We start from the raw sequence: 20581 nt of genomic DNA, 5'->3' as shown, positions 1-20581 counted from the left end.
CTCTAAAGGGGGCTGCCATACAAATGAAACACAAATTTCCGCATAACTTGAGAACTTATCAAGCAAAGGGGTAAGAGCAGTGTTGAAAAAAATCGTCTTCGCTAAGCTCAAATGCAATGATTTTTAGACTAGGTTGCATCGAAAACCTATATATTCCAAACGAAGATCAAAATGACAGACCCAGACAGTGAATATGAGCAAATGAACTTTTGTTATTCAATATGTTTTGAAGTTTCTTTTTCCACCCAGTGTCTTTTTTGTCTTGATCATTGAAGACGTCCGAATTGAATTTCATTTTAGCCAAATGAATATCAGCTGTTGTTTACTTTTAACCTGAGGCTGCTATGTACGGTTGATTTTTATTTAGTTCGGACTTTTATTGTACTGCTGCTTAAGTCCTTCTCAATCAACGCAGGCAAAAGGAAGATTATGATACGTAGTTCATTTGATCATCGAGTCTAGAAGCAATTGTTTATCAATTGCAGTATAGCGTTTAGGGATCATTCGCGGTTTTTTGCTTGTCACGATTCCGTTCCGTTCTGCATATGCCGTTGTTACCATCTCGCCAAATAAAATAACTGGCAATTTCTCGCAAAGTGCGTTTCATCGAACTCTAGCGTTTTTGTTCTATAAATAGTTCAGCCTGAATAATTTTTTTTATTTTTGAATTTTGACTAAAATTCACTGCCAGAACGAATATCATTTCGAATGTGATGAATATCAATTTGTTGCTTTTGATATTCAAAGTATAAATAACAGCGAAGTTATGAACCCCACTCAATGCCGCATTGCCATTAGATTATCACAGGTTCCCTGCAAAGTTCACTCAAGGAAAAAAACTTCGACTTTATGGACAGTATAAAAATACTTTCAACAGTTTTCGATGAGAAAGCAAAGATTAGGGTGCCAATGAAAATGGTCATCTCTAATTTCAAAAAGTTACTCTATACAAAATGTTCACCACCTCGAAAAAAAAACACCCTATGCAAAATATCAGCTCAATCGGACTTAAGGGAGAGTGGCGCAAAGCGGTCAAAGTTTGAGTTTTTTGAAAATCGAAAAATCATCCAAAGGGGTCATGCAATTTTAAGACATTTGGCACCGAAAACATTTTTTGAAAACCCAAATTTTCGGTGATTTTTCGACTTAAATTTAAACGTCTGCGGCACTAATAAATCAAGTTCGAATGAGCTAATGTTTTGCATAGGGTATATTATCGGGCAAACCAACGTTTCGCAGCGAGCTCTGAATGAAAAATCGATATAACTATTTTTATTGGCACCCAAAACCATATGTTTCGTCTCGTAGTCCGAAAAAAACTGAGTCCCATAGTGTCGATTTTTGACAAAAAAAAAATTTCGAGATGACACTAGATCTCATCGTTTCATGCAATTTTAAGACATTTGGCATCAAATTTTTTTTTTAAAACCCCGATTTCCTTTACTTCCCCCTTGGGTGATTTTTCGATTTTCGAAAAAACTCAAACTTTGACCGCTTTGCGCCACTCTCCCTTAAGTCCGATTGAGCTGATATGTTGCATAGGGTGTTTTTTCGAAGTGGTGAACATTTTGTATAGGGTAACTTTTTGAAATGTTAGGGTCGATTTTTTCCCATACATTCATTGGCACCCTAGCAAAGATGTTTTGGGAAGATGGTGGAAGTTTGTGGAACAAACTGTGCATATAAAACGGGTGAAGTAAAAGATCAGCAATGTTCATTCTTGAATAGTGGTAACCATACGAGAATCGCATGTGGCGGGCTAGTTAGAGCACTCTAAGTTTCTTGCTCGATATAAAATTAATCAGTCCTAGACCAGAGCTCAGAGCACCCATATATTTACATTCCATATCCCAGAGCCCTGAGCTCCAAACTTACATACGACAATATGATAACGAAATCCCAATTCATAGATTTTCTGATCATATCGAAAACTTTGGAAGGACAAGGTTTCTGAACAGAAATCAACAACTTTGATAACTTCTTTACGGACACGAAACTTGTACGTTGAATAAGGTTCGCCGATTCGACATATTTAACATCATTGCAGAATGAAGTGTCTAGTTCCAACCACACATGAGCTGATTTAAATTACAAATTCTGCAACGCGCCAAATTGATCTAATTTACAAACGTTCCATTGGCGTGAATATGACACAGAGCATTCCTTCCTTGTTAGGTTTGAATGACACTGTTGATCAGAATTAAAAAAACACCATCACACACCTCGTAATTACATCAACGATTATACAAAAGTTAGATTGTAGTCTCCGGCAAGCTACACAGATCTATATACGAATTTGAAAAACACTATCTCAGAACAATACCTGTATGGTTAGCACTGAACTTCTTTACTCACAGCAAAAAACGGTGGAACCGTAAGTTGATTTGAACATCTTTTGATTTCGGTTTAGAATTGAATAATCGTGCACACACAGTACTCGCCTGTTGTATGTCGCTAATTTAAATTACTCTCGTGCAAAGATAACAGAGTGCACCTTAGGACTGAGATTTCCGCGAAGTGCAAACATTGAGAGCGCGTTGTTGGCTGGGAAAAAGAGTAAAATAAACATAACAAACGGCAGTAACAATAACAACCTTCGCTCTTCATCCGTTATCAAGTGCTCGTATCCTTTCGCTTTGGATGACTGTTTGATCCGGGGCACGAACCGCAGCAGTCCTTTCAGTGTTGATTTGCACCCTTTCGCTTTCATGTGGCGACCAAATTCCAGCATTTTATCTTCGAAAAAATTACACACAAATGTTCGAAACCGAACGCGCCGAGAGGACCGTTTTCTCGAGGAACCTGTTCTTGGATCTTCATCAGCATCATCGTCGTGGTAAACCGATATTACCGAGACACAGCTGGAGAACTGATTTGTCCGCGAGTCATCACAATCCGGTGCGTCACTTTGTTTCATCCCGATGCGTTTCGACGCGAGCGCTGACTTCAACTGACTGGTCGACCCCGGTCGCTTCAAATTTCGACTTGCGCTCTTCCGAACGGACAAATGGAATTATCTTTTCTACATGAGCCAATCCACACAACCTCCCCGTCGTTGACAATCGCATCCGGAAGAGATAATTGGACAAATATCACTCCTTCTCAGCCGCTCTGCGCGGATGAGTACATGCCGTGTACATCCGAAGCGTGCACGCTCTGATTTGCTCTTGATAAGCCCCGTCTAGTGCAAATAGAGGTAGTGAGAGTGCGTACGACACACACACAAATTACGTTGACGACGGATTCTGAACAACGAAAACAGTTTCGGATCATCTACAAGCTGGAAACTTACTGAGACCGAAACTAGGGAATGTATTGTTTGTGAGGATGGGAACTGTCGTGCGCAAGATAAGTCTTATCTAAAGTTCATCATCCTGTCCTGTCCTCAGAGCCACAGTTCCACAGTTGATTCGAAGAAGGGCTCAGTTAAGAGTTTTATGCTTTGTCATTGCATTCAATGAACGACACATAACTCGTTATCTGATTGCGCGCATTTATTCGGTGCTGGTGTAAACACTACACTTTTTCTAATTATTTGGGTTTATTTGGATTACGTTATCTTAATTAGTTGTAAACAATGTTATATTGGAAACCAAACTACAATGATTTGTGTATTGACACTTGCGTCTACTGCCCTGATATGAGCGACTCGAAAGTAACTAGACTAAATTTGGGTCAGTCCTTATTTTCATTTCAGATAGGAATAGACAATCAGCTGGTATTTATGTTGGTCCATTTGTCAACTGATTTGTTGTGTAACAAACACATTCAGGAGACGGGTATTTGAAATTTATTGAACAAAGAAATCGGATTTTGAATTTTCGTAAGAAAGAAGCATGAGCCCATTCCGTTCTGTTTCTTGCAGACGAATGCGCTATTGAAACAGAAACAGAAACGAAAATGAATATTGTGGGCTTCTATCAAGCAACCAGCAAGTAAATTCCAACAAGTACTGCTCACATCTGGTAGAATGAAGGGAACGATTCAGAGCAAACGTTCACAGTTGAACAACATCATAGGTGTCGTGTTCCTTCAAGGAAACAACAAACCTCATGTCTCCTTGAACCCTAACAATTTTGACGCGAGACTACGTCTTTTATTTCTGTACTGAAATGTCAGTCGAACATTTCGAAATCGAGAGCGTTACGTGTGGGGTGCAAAGATTTGAGCGTTAATACCTATGGGCCGGCTGAACGAAGTGGCACGATAATCACTTCATTCGGAAAATGTAATGGATGTACGTGTAATGTTTGTTACGCATTGACCAAATAAATTGTTTGAATAGCTCAAAAATTGCTTTGAAAACAAACTATTTAACTCCCAAAAATCCACAAACATAGGTACAGTCTACCGGAAGCAAATTGATCAACGGGGTTAAATTGATCAAACGTATTACTGAAAAGGAACTTGAATTTTTGGATTATGTGATCAAATTTAAACCTTTTATATATGACATGTTCTTTTCGTTAATGGTTCCCAACTAACCGCTTATTGAACTGCATAAAAAATATTGGGTATACCGGTAAGTTTCTACAACAGATAGCGCAACTTGATTATTAATCCAGTGAATCAAATTCCCAGACATTCGTTGGAAAGCTACTGTCATTGTGCGTCTTTTTCAGTATATGTCAAAAAGTTGAAGCGTGAACAACAAAGTTTTTTGCCACTTCGAATATGTCGAATTTCGTACCTACGAGAGTGTTTTTGCGGGGAGTGTTACTTCATTACTCAATATAAAGAAAAAACCTGGCGAAAGTCAGCGTATTTTGGCGGAAGTTTATGGTGACCATGCCCCAACTGAGCGAACGTGTCAGACGTGGTTTCCACGGTTTAGAAGTGGTTATTTTGACCAGGAAGACGAAGAATGTTCCGGACCGCCAAAAAAGTTTGAAGATGGAGGAATTGGAAGCTTTACTCAATCAAGATCCGTCACAAACGCAACAAAACTTGCAGATACACTTGGAATAGCTCACCAAACCATATCCGATCGTTTAAAAGCAATGGGAATGATCCGAAAGATAGGACATTGGGTGCCGTATGAATTGAAGCCACGAGACGCTGCCATACAAATGAAACATAAACTTCTGCATAACCCGAGAACTCATCAAGCAAATGGTCCCATAAAAATAAAACACTTATTTCAACCAAACATGAAAATTGAAAATTTTTGGAAAACTCTGAAGGAAAATGGAAAAAATCTGAAAATTCAATTCCCATATGTTCTACAATTACATAGTGACAAGCGTTGTTAGTCCATTTGATGTTTGCGCTAACGAAATTAATCTTCGTTTGGAAGTGGAAATGTATTTCAATGCGATAAAACGCACTCCTATATCTTCGTCTATCCATATGAATAAAAATGGATCGCCGAATATGTTGATATAGGCAAAACTCGAGAAAGGAATTGTCCGATTTAGGACTGTCTTTATTCTATCATATTTTCGGTATCAAACATTTATTCCATGTAACGGAGAAACATTTTATTTGCAAGTGCTTTAAACATCATGAACGAGAATTGTGTCTGAAAATAATCTGATATTATAATGATGAGTTTTGGTAGAAGTACTAGGAATTTTATAGTAAAAGGTAATTTTTATAGGGTATATTAGAAGATCAATCAATGAACAGTTCTCCGATTGGACCTATGAACGTGTTCTTAGAAAGAAAACGTGATTGTTTGAACGTATTGATAACAAAACATAAATTTTCGGCGGGACGAAGCTTGCCGGGTCAACTAGTACTGTAATAAAATGTTTGGTTTTTCTGAAAATACTATTGAATTACCAAGAACTTTGTCGAGGTAGCGGCTGTTTATTTTGCCGTGGAATTGCTCAATATGTCCCGTTACTTCTCTCGAATCTGTCGAAGCGCGCTACCTGCAGGGTTGCCAACCTTCCAGTTTTCCCTGTAGATTGCTAGTTTTTTCAAGCATGCCAGCGAAACAGCCCTAGGCGGAAAATCTAGTTTTTTTCAATTTTGCCAGTTTTATTCAGATTTTTTATTTTTTCGGCATTTTCAAGTTTTTTACTCCCCAAAATTGTATTCTTTTCTTCCAGTTGTGAAAATATTATTCCGTTTCATTGGCATCGAATACCCTTATGATGATTATCGTTTTTCTCTATCTACAGCGCGGACTCGATTCTATACAGTTTCTGATTTCTTTTCACTATATATAATCGAATCCTGTATATAATCGAATAAAAAAAATATCTCTCAGAGGGTGATAGACGATCATATTTGATGGAAAAAATCCTTCTACGCATATGTTCGAATTTCAACAATGACAGAGTTATAGAACTGGCTCTACATTACAAAGTACGCTACGGAAGACGATTCTGTTGTTTTCATTTGAAAGATGAGAAAATTTGATACAGGATATAGTAGTGGAACATCTAAATTAATGGATGTTTATGACATTTTGGAAGTGAAAAACTTAAAAGTTAGTAATTGTTAATGTATTATTATTAATGTCATCCTGATTTTTTTTATTAAACTGGATTGTTTCTATCAATCAAATTGAAGCTCTCAAACCGCTCTACAATTTGTTCTTTGAAACCCAACTTCTACCTATCTTAATTTGGCTGCTATATCGATATAAATAATTCTTGGTGAAAATTCAAGCAAAATCTTCAAAAATCACGATTTTTACCCCACTGTATATGAATTAGTCACTTAAATTACACCTTAACGTTGAAAGGTTACATTTCTTTTTGAGATAAGTCATATTCATATTTTTTTTCAAACTGTATATAATCGAATCACATATAATCGAGTCTGTATAGAATCGAGTCCGACCTGTATATCTTTATAGGGGAGATGGGAGTAAGACGGACATGTTAAGGAAAACTTCAATTATATCTTTGGAAACTCATATTTTCCAAAATTTAAAAGCAGTATCTTACAAATCAATATACTGGTTTTCGAAATAATTGGCCAAATGTTTTGTAAAAATGTGTTTCTCCATGTTTTTTACTGAAATTAAAACAAGCCGAAAAGTTGAACATTTTTATCGATGCAGGTATAATGGACATGTAGTGGGGGGAATATGGACAGGTTAATAATATACGAAACGTAGAAGTTTATCGCTCGCGAGAGGAATAAAGGGTGTGTCACATCAAATTGCATCACGGAAAAAACGCTGTAGAAATTTAATTTTTAGGAATTATATCTTCAGCTTTCGCTTATAATCAGATAAGAGTGTATAGATCACGTTGGCCATGCTTCACTGTCAATTTTTCGTAAATTTGGAAAAATGTCGTCGAACGAAAAAGAGCGTCGTGAATTAATCCTGTGCACTCATTTCAAGAATCCGGAGTTGTCAATCAGGACATCGGTAAGATGCTGGGAATCGTCCAATCCACGGTCAGCAGAGTACTAAAACGATACATCGAGAACCTAACCATCGACCGGAAGGTGAAGAACGGCAAAAATGGATGCTCCGTCAGTGAAAAAGATCACAAGCGCGTATTTAAGCAGTTTAGACGTGATCCGAGAAGTTCGGTCCGGGATGTCGCCAATAAGCTGAATTTGTCAAGTTCATTCGTCCAGCGGACCAAGCAGCGGGAGGGCCTGCGTACATACAAGGTTCAGAAGGCTCCTAACCGCCACAAAAGGCAAAACATGGTGGGGAAGACGCGAGCCCGGAAGCTGTACAGCATTTCGGTGTACAGCTTCCGGGCATTCCGGGAAGCCGCATTACCTGGTAATGGACGACGAAACCTACGTCAAAGCGGACTTTCGTCAGCTGCCGGGCCTGTTGTTCTTCTCCGCAAAGGACAAATTCAGCGTTCCGGTGGAGATTCGCAAGCAGAAACTATCCAAGTTTGCCAAAAAGTACATGGTGTGGCAAGCGATCTGCTCTTGCGGAAAGCGGAGCGCCCCCTTCGTGATGACCGGCACGGTAAACGGGCAGGTTTACCTTAAGGAGTGCCTACAGAAGCGCTTACTACCACTACTGAAGCAGCACGAGGGCCCGACCATCTTTTGGCCGGATCTCGCTTCGTGCCACTATTCAAAGGACGTGTTGGAGTAGTACGAAGCCAACGGGGTCACCTTCGTGCCAAAGGAAATTAACCCGCCCAACGCGCCGGAGCTTCGCCCAATAGAGAAATATTGGGCGATTATGAAGCAAGCCCTCCGGAAGAACCCAAAAGTTGTCAAATCGGAGGCGGACTTCAAGAGAAAATGGATTTCTGTTCAAAAAAAAACTACAAGCTGACGTTGTACAGAACCTTATGGACGGGGTAAAGAGGAAGGTGCGAGCATACGGGCTTGGGCTCGAAGTATGAATGAAAAGAAAATGCCAAAAGTTGTTTAATAGTTTTTCGGTCTACTGGGCGAATTTCTACAGCGTTTTTTCCGTGATGCAATTTGATGTGACACACCCTTAACATAAACAAAATTGACAAAAAAAACCCGATTATTCCAGCTTTTTCAAATTTTTTTTCAGATTTTTTCAAGCTTTTCAAAAATTTGGTGGCAATTCTGAGGATGAAAAATTATGCGAAAAATCAAATCGGAATTCATTTACCACTGAACAATGAATAGCTCGATCAGGAAAATTATGTAAGTTAGGAAAACGTTTAGGTTTAGGTGCCGCGACTGAAATGTTGGTCAATAAATATTTGTCCGCATGTAAAATTTCAGAAAACGCCGTAGATGATTTCAAGACCTATTTGAAAAGGTTGTACATTGCACTGTGCAATCAAGTTCTTAAACGATTTAATTTCAACTATACTTTGATTATCAACATAAAAAATGTAGATCCAACTAATGTCATAGGAAGGAAGCGTATGTCAACTGCTCCCCTTCTATAAAGTCTTCCAAATATTTGCGATCGATAATGAGTTTAGGGAAATCCGAAACCTGGATTTTACTGACTTCACTGTAAACCAAGGATTCTCAAACTATTTTAGGCAAGAGACCCCCTTTCCTGAATGAAGTGATACCATCGATCCTTTAGCTTATTTTCTCTAAAAAAATTATCTTTATCCTATTCATACAAAATACTTATAGACATAAAATTCAATATATATCAAGTTTAATTATTAACTATTAATACATTAATATCTCTATTAAAATATAAGTAATTCTCATAACCCAAATGGATCTATATCGACCATTTTTAGAATCCCTGCTGTAAACGAACGCAAGGATGGTTCTATCTTTTGAGGTTTGTTGTTACTATTAAGGAATGACAATAATTTTGCTTTTCTCAAATTGAGAAATATTATTACAACACTTCTGATTCTGCAACCGTTGAACGATTATTTTTAGAATACAATCTGAGCAAAAGAAATCTAAGAAATAGAATAGGAACAAAAACTGTGCGAGTAATTCTAACTTCCAAAAAATTATGTAGACATGCATAAAGAACAGTCAGTATTTTTCAGAATGACACAAAATATAAAACAAAAGTATAATGTTAAAATGTATGATCACAAACAGATTGAGGAAAATTTAAAATGCCACGGTTCTTACACACCAATGCCAACGGAGCGTTGGTATATAATGATTTTTCATGAGTTTGTTTTTTTGCTATAAAATATATTCTGAGGATAATGTAATGGTGTGGGGGCGAAGTCCCCGTCTAACGATGATAAGGAACCGAGGCGGCCCCAATCCACAGATGAGACGCAATCCGAGTCGACCACCCGCTGTCAGAGGCGGCGGTCTCTCGCAAGCAAAACTGTTTCCACCGATTGTGAGATGAGAATTTCGCTTCCATTATATTTGCATCACGTGCCGAGTGGTTAGCGTCTCACACTATCATGCCGAGTGTTCGGGTTCGATTCCCGATTCCCGGGGGATTTTTCAAAGAAATTTCCTTCGACTTGCACTGTGGTCACGCGTATTCTAGAGCATGCCCCTCGGAATACATTCAAGGCGTGTTATTTGGCTTAAGAAATCTGAACTAAGTATTAATGAATGACGCTAGTTAATGCATACGTTGAGACGGCAAAAGTTCCACAGAGAACGTTAACGTCATTCAAGAAGAAGATATTTGCATAACAATAATTTTCATTACGAAAAAATGAATTCATAATGAAAATAACGCTCCGTTGGCGATAAAACGTAAGTACCAATGCTACATACTGGTACTGGCACTGTAACTGTATCTCCGAATTTGTATTGTTTATATACAAAAATGAGAAAAAAAATTGTTCTTCCAGCTTATTTCCAGTTTTTTTGAATTTCAATGTCAATGAAAGCTTAGATTTTAATTTACCTTATCCAAAATTATTTAGCTATAAATACAAACCTAAAACTGGTGGTGCGGCGGCTCCTATCAGTGCCTGCGGAGGCGGTGGCGATTGGGCGGCCATTCCCGGCTGTATCATCACCGGCGGTGGATATGATCCATAAAGCTGAGCGGGGGCGTACTGCATCGCTACACCCGGAGCACCCGATGGGTACGGAGAAGACTGAAAATAGTACTTGCGAGGTCAATTGAGTGACATATGGGAGAGAAAGAGAGAGATCCGGGGGGAAGAGAAAAGAAAACATAGATTAAAGCATGCTCCATCACCTTAAACGCCAATGCTAATGACATACAAGTGGTCCGCTACGATAGTGTCGTAGGATATCATGTTCCGGACACTGTGCGTGTGTGTGTGATTATGAAATTGAGTGTTATCAATGTCGAGTACAGTTTCAGAGTATATACATAGATTGTCGCTCAAGAGAATATTGAGTTGTACTAACATATAAATGAACAAATTAAAGAACAAAGAAACTTTTTCGAATATTTTTGACGTGGGACTACGTCTAACCAGAGCATATGAGGGGTAAAATGAAAACCTAAACACAGAACGTACAGGGAAAAATGAAAGATTCCGAATGCTTATAACTCGAACATTTCTTACTGGATCGGAAAGATGTTTGCATCAATTGATAGGGAATCTTTCTACGCTTCTATCGCAGTTAATAAAATCAGAGATCGAAATGCTCACCGATTTGAGACGAAAAACATCCATTTTCACCCACAGAGAAACATAGCTGAAAATATAGTAGGTGAGAGAATATTATACGCTCACTTCGATTCTCGCGAGAAACGCAAAGCCGGTTTTTATTTTTCGGTGAGTTATGATTGCTGAAAAATGGTTTCGTTTTCAGTGACTCCTCGATGCCGATAATAGTTTTTCACTTCTTCAGCACAGCTGAAAACATGCGGCAATATTGGGTTTCATCGTGAAGTGAACATGAGATGGATTAATATTTGCACAATTCACACGCTGTCCAAATGCAGATCGTTTGGACGCTGCTCTAACAGACTAATGTTGGTAAAGTTAGCTTTGATTTTTTGCTCCATATTTTCAGTACCAAATGAGAGACGAAAAAGCATTCTCGTTAAACTTCCGAGATAGAGATTTTCGACATCTCTTTCTCTCTGAAAAATAATTTTCGGTGAAAAGGAAGAGACGAAAATATCAACAATACACGGTTCATCGAAAACTAGATTGATTGAATGAATATTTATCGCGCAGCCGAGCGAGAATTTCGATCTCTGAATAAAATGTTATTTCTCATCAAATAAACAATTGAATAATTGTAAAATGTTAAGCGTTATCTAAACGCCCTGACTGCCTCGTTTTGATTGGCCCGATTTACGATTTCCCTAACACAGCCATCGAAACCAAGCAGCCTTGGAGATATCGGCATTGCAAACACATGAAAGTTGGGGGTATTTTTGTTCCGACTGAGTATGTTTCCTTAACACATACTTAAAATGCATGCAGTGTAGGGAAATTGGCATTGCAAATACATGCAGGTCGAGGATAATTTTGTTCCGACTGAAATATGTTTCCCCAACACAGACTTCAGAACCAAGATGTATGGGAAAATCGGCTTTGCAAACCAATGCAAATTGCGAGTATATTTGTACTCGCTTGCCTTTGTGCAAACTAGAAAATGTTTCCTTAACACGGTCTCCTAAACTTAGGAACCTGGGAAAATCGTGCAGACACTAGAGGCGAATGAACTTCAATTTTAAATCCTCTATAGTATAAAAAAAAGAAGTTGAAGTTGTTGATTCATGCAAGCCGGGAGTATTTTTATGCACTCCGAAAAATGTTTTCCTAACACGGATTACAAATGCGGGTACGAACACAACGCTTTGGCTCAGATATTTAAGATTGCAATATCGCATATGCCTTCATATTTTCTGCTCACTGAATTTTTGCGCATATCATTTGATGATTAGGCAAAATGTTGATAACCATTTGCTGCGATAACGCCTATTGATTAAACAATATTTCCACGCACATGTAAAAATCGAAACTGAGTGCCTGAAGTTTATCAAATCAAGCAATTTCACTGTTCGAGAAGTACATACACTTGAGAGATGCAAGCTTCAGAAGAAAACGTAAAATAAAATAAACGTTTGATAATTCTTCCGTTCACATATTTTGTCTTAGGCATCATACCGAACGTAAAAGACTGTCATTAAATTTACTTGCAACGAAGAACATAATATATCACAATGCATGAATTGATCTTACATGACATTATACAATATTTTTACTCACAAAGCAAATATATTGAAGTTTGAATTCGGAAATTGTTTCATTCATTCAAAAATTCAATCAATACAAACAAATGATTGCTAAACTAAGGTAGTCCCACGTCAACCTTGCGGTTATATAATAGATATAATAGATATATAATTTTTTCATCTATTTTTATAAACCCTGAGTGAAAATTTGACTCAAAGGCCTCATAAACCGATTACAAGAGAATATTTTTTTGAATAAAAATGAACTCTAGTCTTCAACCGCTTATCAATCAGCCATGGAAGCAGAGATGTCAGGTTTGAAGACATGTCTTCATTTTGAAGACATTTGACATTCGGTGAAGACATTTGATTTGTGAAGACATTTTGAATACATTATGAAATATGCGAAGACAATTCAGTATTGTAGCGTATGTGAATTTTTGAGAGATATTATTTCCATAAAGTTCTAACCGAAAATATTGTCATTCGCACGCTTTTCCAAGCAGAAAATCCACAAGTATATAGAATGAATTTAAATCTGAAGCGACTTTTCACTTCAAATTATGGAGAACTTCAAGCGGTCTGAATACATATTGTCTCTAGAAAACATTAGTTCATTTGCATTCCGAGAATTTGAAGATTGTGACATTGTATTTTCATTATTTTAGGCTTATACTATACCCAGGTTTTTTAAAACGATTTTTTCCGTTACCGTGTGAATAATTAATTTTATGGATATGGTTTGAGTCACAACCAGAACTTAAAAGCTGAATTAAACAAGTCAAGTTCCGTTTTTGTGGAAGAACATTGGCGATATTCACTCAACGGTATATCAAGCCAATTATCATTTCTAAACTCATAAAATTTAGTTCGCAATTGCGGAATATATTCATCGTTAATATCTTGAAATAAACTTCAAAACCTCAAAGCAAGTTTAATGAAATGCGCTTTATAACAATGTCAATTAGAATAAATAATAAAAGAATAAACATTGAATAAGCTATCAAACTTTGTTCAAAACTAAGTTATGAAATTTAGTTTGCTTCGATATGATTGTGAAGACATTTGAAGATATTTTTTCGAACCATGTGAAGACATTTGAAAAAATCACCTGGCATCTCTGCATGGAAGCACTTCTGTTTCGATGTGTAAACAACATTTGTTGGAAGTTGTCCTAGTCACTGTAGACGCAGTGACGATTGAAACACTAAATTTCGCTGGCGCCAGCGGCATGCGACATTTCAACGGCATGCCGCCAGACTACGATGTGATCCGAATGGATGAATCACGCAAAGGAGGAACGAACATTTAACGTCATTCAAGAAGAAGATATTTGCATAACAATAATTTTCATTACGAAAAAATGAATTCATAATGAAAATAACGCTCCGTTGGCGATAAAACGTAAGTACCAATGCTACATACTGGTACTGGCACTGTAACTGTATCTCCGAATTTGTATTGTTTATTTATTTTTTTTCGAACCATGTGAAGACATTTGAAAAAATCACCTGGCATCCCTGCATGGAAGCACTTCTGTTTCGATGTGTAAACAACATTTGTTGGAAGTTGTCCTAGTCACTGTAGACGCAGTGACGATTGAAACACTAAATTACGCTGGCGCCAGCGGCATGCGACATTTCAACGGCATGCCGCCAGACTACGATGTGATCCGAATGGATGAATCACGCAAAGGAGGAGCGAACATTTTCACTTATCAGTCATGAAGCGCAATATAGACGGTTTGTCTGAGGGAGCGGTTTGTGATGAGATTTGCGAGACACTGCGTTCAAATTCCAAATTTTGAGTAAATTTTTTTGCAAGCGTATTTTAGACTCTATTGGTATATTCTATTTTCCAACAATGTTGACTACATTTAAATCGGATATTAGCCGAGACCGAAAACTATCATATTTTAAATCTATTTTTAGCCAATCTCAGGTTCCTTATTATACAGTCCGCATATTATATTCACGAAAAAATGTTGGATATATGCTAGCATTAACTTTTGCTGAGTAATATCTAAGAATAAGAAGAATCGGAAACTTGCATCATTCCAAAAAGTTTTGATTGCAAACAAAAAAAAACTGTGGAGTCGAATGTGAATCCCCTTATATTAATAAGTTCAACAAGTTTAACGAGTTATCCGGTACATGTTCAAGCTTGTTCACATTTCATCTTGATTGGACGAAGACCAAATCAACCTGTTAAGGAACGTGTTTAAAATAGATTGCGTATGAAATATAAAAAAAACAAATTATTCAATAAAAACCCTGGTCGATATACTTTTTTGTTTCCTTTAAAAATTAGCAATGAAAATGACGAGTAATAATTAAGTGATTATAATGAGTAACAATTTTATCTCTAAGTTAATCAAAATTTTCAAAAAATTCTCAATACGTCATCAATCGTATAAAGTAGCGTCCAAAAAAGTCACACTCAGAATCAAGTCGATTAACTGATTCATTCGAGAATACGCATTGTATCAGTTTGCGTCAATCCTCATCATACCGATCTCCGGAAATCGATCGACTGGATTGAATACACACATAATTGTTGTTTTTATTCTATTCTGATTGTTAGTTAGAGGAATAGCGTTAGAGAGGGTATTCAGCAAACAGTTGTGTTATTCATCAGTTACAAATAGCTTTGATTTGACATTTTTTCGATAATTCAATCAAATTAGAGTAAGAGCGGATGAGAGGGATTGAAAGGAAATCTATTAGTGACACCGTATAATGAATCTATACGAGGACTACACTATATGATTAACACCTGGCCCATGGTAGAGATATAAAATCTCCTATAGACATCTTTCCTCTAGAGCAGCAATACTCTACCGGCGGGGCTCTTCTGGTTGGCCCATCTGGTGTTAAATTATTTTAAACAAATTTTTATGTGTAACAATAGCGAAGGCCCTAGAATTCATTACCCGTTTTCGCAATTTATTGAGTATCAACAAGCTATACGTGAATTCACAGCATTCACGACTCATCAGTCATCTAGCTAGCGACCAGGCGACAGCGAGGTTTTACAAATAGCTGAGAGTTTCGCGTATTCTAGAGCTTGCCACCCAGAATACATTCAAGGCGTCTCAACTAAGTACTAATTAAAATGACGCTAGTTAATACCTACGTTGACCCGGTAAATTTACCACTAGGTACGCTAGCGCCATTCAAGGAGATACAGTAGAACCCCGATTATCCGTGGAATAGCGGTAACGTCACTTCGAATAACGAAAATCACGGATAACGCAATAGCGGGCTTAAAATAAAGTGCTAACGAAAATAATCATGTTTTATTAATACAGAAATCATTAAACTGTCCATCTGCATAGTCTTGTATATCAGAGGACAGACAATGTGAAGGCCGTGGTCAAAACAAAAGATCAAGAGCATACCACTCATTGGCAAATTTCGGAAAGCTCTATAGAATTACTATAGAACCCGCTTCAGCGGATCATCCGCTCGCGGATAATCGGGGTTCCATGATCATTTTTATTCAAGTCATAGCCTCGCTCCAGCTAGCATATTCATGTCGTCTGATGGAGAATGCTACTGGATTTTTGCAGCACATCATTTCTGCATCTGTATTGGATTGTAAAAAAAATCCAAAAAGAGAATGTTACGTTTGGGGTGCAAGGATTAGAACGTTAATACCTCTGTGTCGGCTGAACTAAGTGGTATGACAATCACGTTTGAAAGATAAAAGCTAAATTAGTCATGTTTGTTATTTGCTTACCCGAAGCTTTTTTCCATAGCTCAAAAATTGCTTTGAAAGTAAATTCTTGGAATCTCAAAATCTATCAATATTGGTGGAATTACAAAAAAATATAATTTAGCTTAAAAGTCCATCCAAGTTATAATGCGTGTAGAAATCAGAATGCTTTCTCAGAATATACGCGAAGTAAGCATAGTGCAGAATTTGTACTGACAGATAGAAAATTGGAAGTCTAAACTAAACACTCGACCTCGAGAAAGGTCATTTGGAAAGCCTCGCTGCCGCTGCCATTTGATCGCTAAAAGGATGACAAATGAATCGTAAATAACTTATTGCTGACTTTTCCAATCGATTTTTTTTGTGAATTCGAACATTGTTTCCGAGTTAGAATTTGCGTCAAATTGCAGCGTCTTGCTAGGCATATTTCGGTGGTAGAAACTACACTCTTCGATGGAGAGCTGGAGGTAAAAATTTGTTCCGCAGTGGTTGCTGTCGGAACCGTCATCCGATCACACATCCCATTCGGTTTGATTTTCGCAGTCCTTCGTTAACGATACGGTCGTGTCTTGGACACCACTCTTCTTCATTTATTTTTTTTGTGGCCCTCAACACCATGACTAACCCGTGTTTGTAGATCCTACAGATACTCAATCTTTTTCCATAAGGGCCACAATCACGTGTTAGTCATTAGTCAATTCTAAACATTAACATGAACTGTTGATAGCTCGCTGTCTAGAGCACTGAAACTAAAATTCTGAATTTCTTAAATTTCTAAGTAGTTCTGCAGTATCTCCTAGCAAAATTATATTTTCAACACAGAACGAAACATCTCAGAAGACGCAGAACGGCAACAGAAAATCCGACCCGAATCTGTTGTATGGTGGCAGCGGAGACAAAAGCAATAGCATCGAAACAAATTTTCACCGAAGAACGCAACTCTCAACGATAAAACATGTCTTAAGTCACTTTTAACCCGAAAACAATAATCAAAATCGCGATAATTGAATGGTCAATTGAAAAAAGTCACAAATAAGTTATTCACTTATATATCTGTCATCCAGCTAGCGACCGGACGGCAGCAAGGCTAGTTCAAATTGGTGTTTTTCTAGGCAATATAATCCAAAACAACATCGTTACACCAATGAATCCAAATACACTTCTGAATTCACAGAAGCTCCCTTCAGTCAAAAATAAATATAAAATATATTTTTATAATGCATCGAAATTTCTAAAATAACTCCTTAGTCGAAGGTTCCAGTGACCCTGGAAGAGACCGATGGGCTTGCGTTGGTTTGTAGATGCTGAAGATGGTTGATTCATGATTTATTCTTATTCTCGCGAGCACAATACTCGCACTCGGAACAATACACGTAAAGCACGTAGTGTGCATAGCGACATTCTTCTTGTATTACACGCAGTGCGGCTCCAGTCGATTATATATTTGTCCTCGTTACCTATTTGATAACGCATAAAATCAAAAACTCGTACAGTCTCCACGGTATGAAAATCGATGATGTACGTCCTATTCAATATTTCTTTTCTGCTTTGATTCTGCTCTACACTATGCTTGTTTCTTGCATTGAAGATGCATTCTGTGGCGAAAACTTGCTGAATACAGTAGTAAAATAGAAACCGAAGTTGGACAGGGAGAACACAATGTTTGGAGAACTTTAACTGACAGATCTTGACTAACATGGACTTTCAAGCAGGTATTCATATTAATAGATTTTTGTGATTTCAATAGTTCACTTTTAAAGCAGTTTTGAGCTATTGAAACAAATTTTTGGGTCAATAAATAACCAGCACTCATACACCTTTTATCTTTCGAATGTGATATATAAATAAATGCTCAAAACCTTGCACCCCAAACATAACGCTCTCGTTTTAGAAATTTGAAACAAACACCCCAGTGCAGATTAAAATATGATGTGATACAAAAATACAGAGGAACTCTTCATCAGACGGCAAGCAAATCGACGCGATGTCCCCACCGAACAAAACTGCACCATACTGTGCGATATCTACCTACCTTTGTTTCGAGCAAAACCGCTGTGTGTGACACCAGCATTGAGAAAGACTGTTGTCTAATAATTGGAGCGAGACAACTTGAATGATAATGATGATGCTGTTTTGATTTACAGAGGCTTTAAAATCCATCAGTTCATTCGCCTCTACCCTTGAAAAAGACCAATTTGGTAAACTAAACTAAACACTCGGCTTTGAGAAAAGCCATTTCGAAAGCCTCGCTGCCATCTGGTCGCTAGCTAGATGACTTATGAATTGTGAATAATGTAATTTGAAATCGCGAATAGTTTATATTCAATGAATAGAATACGACGGAGCATAGATTACAATATTTTCTCTATCCAGATTGTCGATAGTTTAGCTGCTCTAGAGACTCGTTACAAATTTCAAAACATTTATTTACAAATCGACGTTAATTCTCTAGCCCAAACCAGGAATAGCCCTCGTATTATTCCGCATGTCACAGTATATTCCGAAAATCTTGCTAATAGAAAAAAGAAACATACATACATACATGAATAACATCAACGTATGCGATGCGGACGACATTGTAATACTGACGTAGGAACAAATGATAACAGAGATTAGCTCGTGTGTAGGGTCTATTATATATATTAGCAACACGATCCTACCGGAATCATGCCCTATGATAACTTACAGTTTGCGGAGGATACGATCCCGCAGGTGGTCCTCCCGCTGTTGGATAGGGCGCCTGCGCCGGTGGTGCATATCCCATACCACCGCCTTCCAGAGACATCGGTGGATAGTTTGTTGGGTACGGAGGGGGATAGGGCGACTTTTGGCCGCCACCATTGTCGCCACCCACTGTTGGTCCTGGTGGATAGGGCGCATACGGTGCGTAGCCTCCCGATTGTTGTCCACTCATGATTGTTGGTTTTATTTTGTTTCGTTCGGTAGACTTTGTACTAGTGTTTCAGTTGAAAAAATACAGTGAGGAACAGGATTGGTCCAGTAATTTAATAATTTCGTCTCATGCGAAAAAATGATTGCAATAACAGGCTGTAAGAATAAAAAAGAGACATGAATTAATAATCGTACATTAAGGGGGGACCCGGTCTGGAAGGTCGAAAAAAACGATTTTTTTGCATTTTTGGGAAGCTTATGCCCTCGAAAATGTTGTCCTAAAAGAATTTTACGATATTTGATTTAGTTGGAAAGCTACAGCCAAAAGTGTGAGGTCACCTCAAGGGATATAGTATAGCTGTACGAATTTTTGAACACGTTTTTCCCGAAACCATGTTTTTTCAGCTTGTGGTATCGATAACTCAGGACCGATTTGACCGAACTTTTTCGATGAACAAAATTCTTCATGCACAACTCTAACATTACGACATCGATGCTATTGGAAATTCGAGTTATTTCTTATTTAAGTTCCTCCATATTTTGTGGCTTATTAACATAGCAACGGTCCTTCACGAACCTCCAGAGGAAGTAATCTACGACGAGAAATGTTGGAATTCTTACCATAAGAGGACAAAGATTCATTAAGGCTTCGGTTTCAGTAGAAAAAAAACACTAGAAAATACACGTTCTCATAAATTGTACATCTTGACACTAAAAACCACCCGATCAGACTGAACGAGTAGCCGAATATTATCGTCCCGAAGTGGGGAAAACAGTGTTACCATCGACGGAGCGAAAAAAAAATTAATAAGGAGATATTCGATTTTTTTTTTTTGCGTGAGCGTTTAATCTGAAAGACCCTGTATTATGAGCTTTTTTGTCCAATCATCCGTGAGTTGTTAAATTTATTAACATACTGAAATACGATTTCATCCAAAAACTATTATTCTGCGATGCTTATTCTTAACATTTTGTTTAATGTAACTTTCAAAATTTATGATATCATATTTTTTTATTATCAATATCTGTTGATTATGATTAGGAAAAAAACAAATCTCGTGTAACTTTTGGGAAAGACCTATCTGCATTGATTCAATTCTCTTCATCAACATTCTCTTCCGTTAATAACCTTTTCGGCAAAAGCATTTCATGATGTGTTCAACGATCAGGAGTGTAGAAGGGAACCTTGATTATTCAATTATGCTATAGAAAATGGCGCACAATCTGTCTTCAAATCCGTGGTTATCGAAAGAGAAAGCCAACGAAGAGAGTCGATAGAAGCAGATAGGTCCGTTTCAAAAGTTACACGAGAAAAGTTCTTCCGATTGATCGAATAATGAAAGACAATTCTTGCGTAATCTTCGAAAATGATCTATATGCTTTGATCGATTCTCTTCATTGAATTTCTCTTTCGATTATCACGGCCCTGCAGACAGATTGTGCGCCAGTTTTGCAACATAGTTCTACGAACGTGGTTCC

At 37.7% G+C, this 20581-nt stretch overlaps 1 protein-coding gene across 7 annotated transcripts in view; it reads right to left on the bottom strand.

Moving 5' to 3' along the window:
* LOC129767241 (phospholipid scramblase 1-like) overlaps window positions 1–20581 on the bottom strand; it is a 57104-nt gene that overhangs the window by 7048 nt on the left and 29475 nt on the right. The window contains exons 2-4 of one of the 7 annotated variants that reach the window (XM_055767929.1): window positions 18897–19258; window positions 18753–18794; window positions 10262–10424 (exon numbers count right to left, since the gene is read on the bottom strand). In XM_055767929.1, the coding sequence (XP_055623904.1) occupies window positions 10262–10424; window positions 18753–18794; window positions 18897–19124 (433 nt within the window). In that variant the 5' untranslated portion in view covers window positions 19125–19258. Of the gene's footprint in view, window positions 1–2222; window positions 2248–2323; window positions 2494–2594; window positions 2949–10261; window positions 10437–18752; window positions 18795–18896; window positions 19259–20581 lie in introns of those variants that run through there. The other 6 variants (XM_055767930.1, XM_055767931.1, XM_055767933.1 and 3 more) reach the window with 6 other exon arrangements.

The sequence above is a fragment of the Toxorhynchites rutilus genome, chromosome 2 (genome assembly GCF_029784135.1).
Source record: "Toxorhynchites rutilus septentrionalis strain SRP chromosome 2, ASM2978413v1, whole genome shotgun sequence".
NCBI lineage: Eukaryota > Metazoa > Arthropoda > Insecta > Diptera > Culicidae > Toxorhynchites > Toxorhynchites rutilus.
Note: the sequence above shows the minus strand (reverse complement) of the source record. Positions and strands in the feature narration are given on the sequence as shown.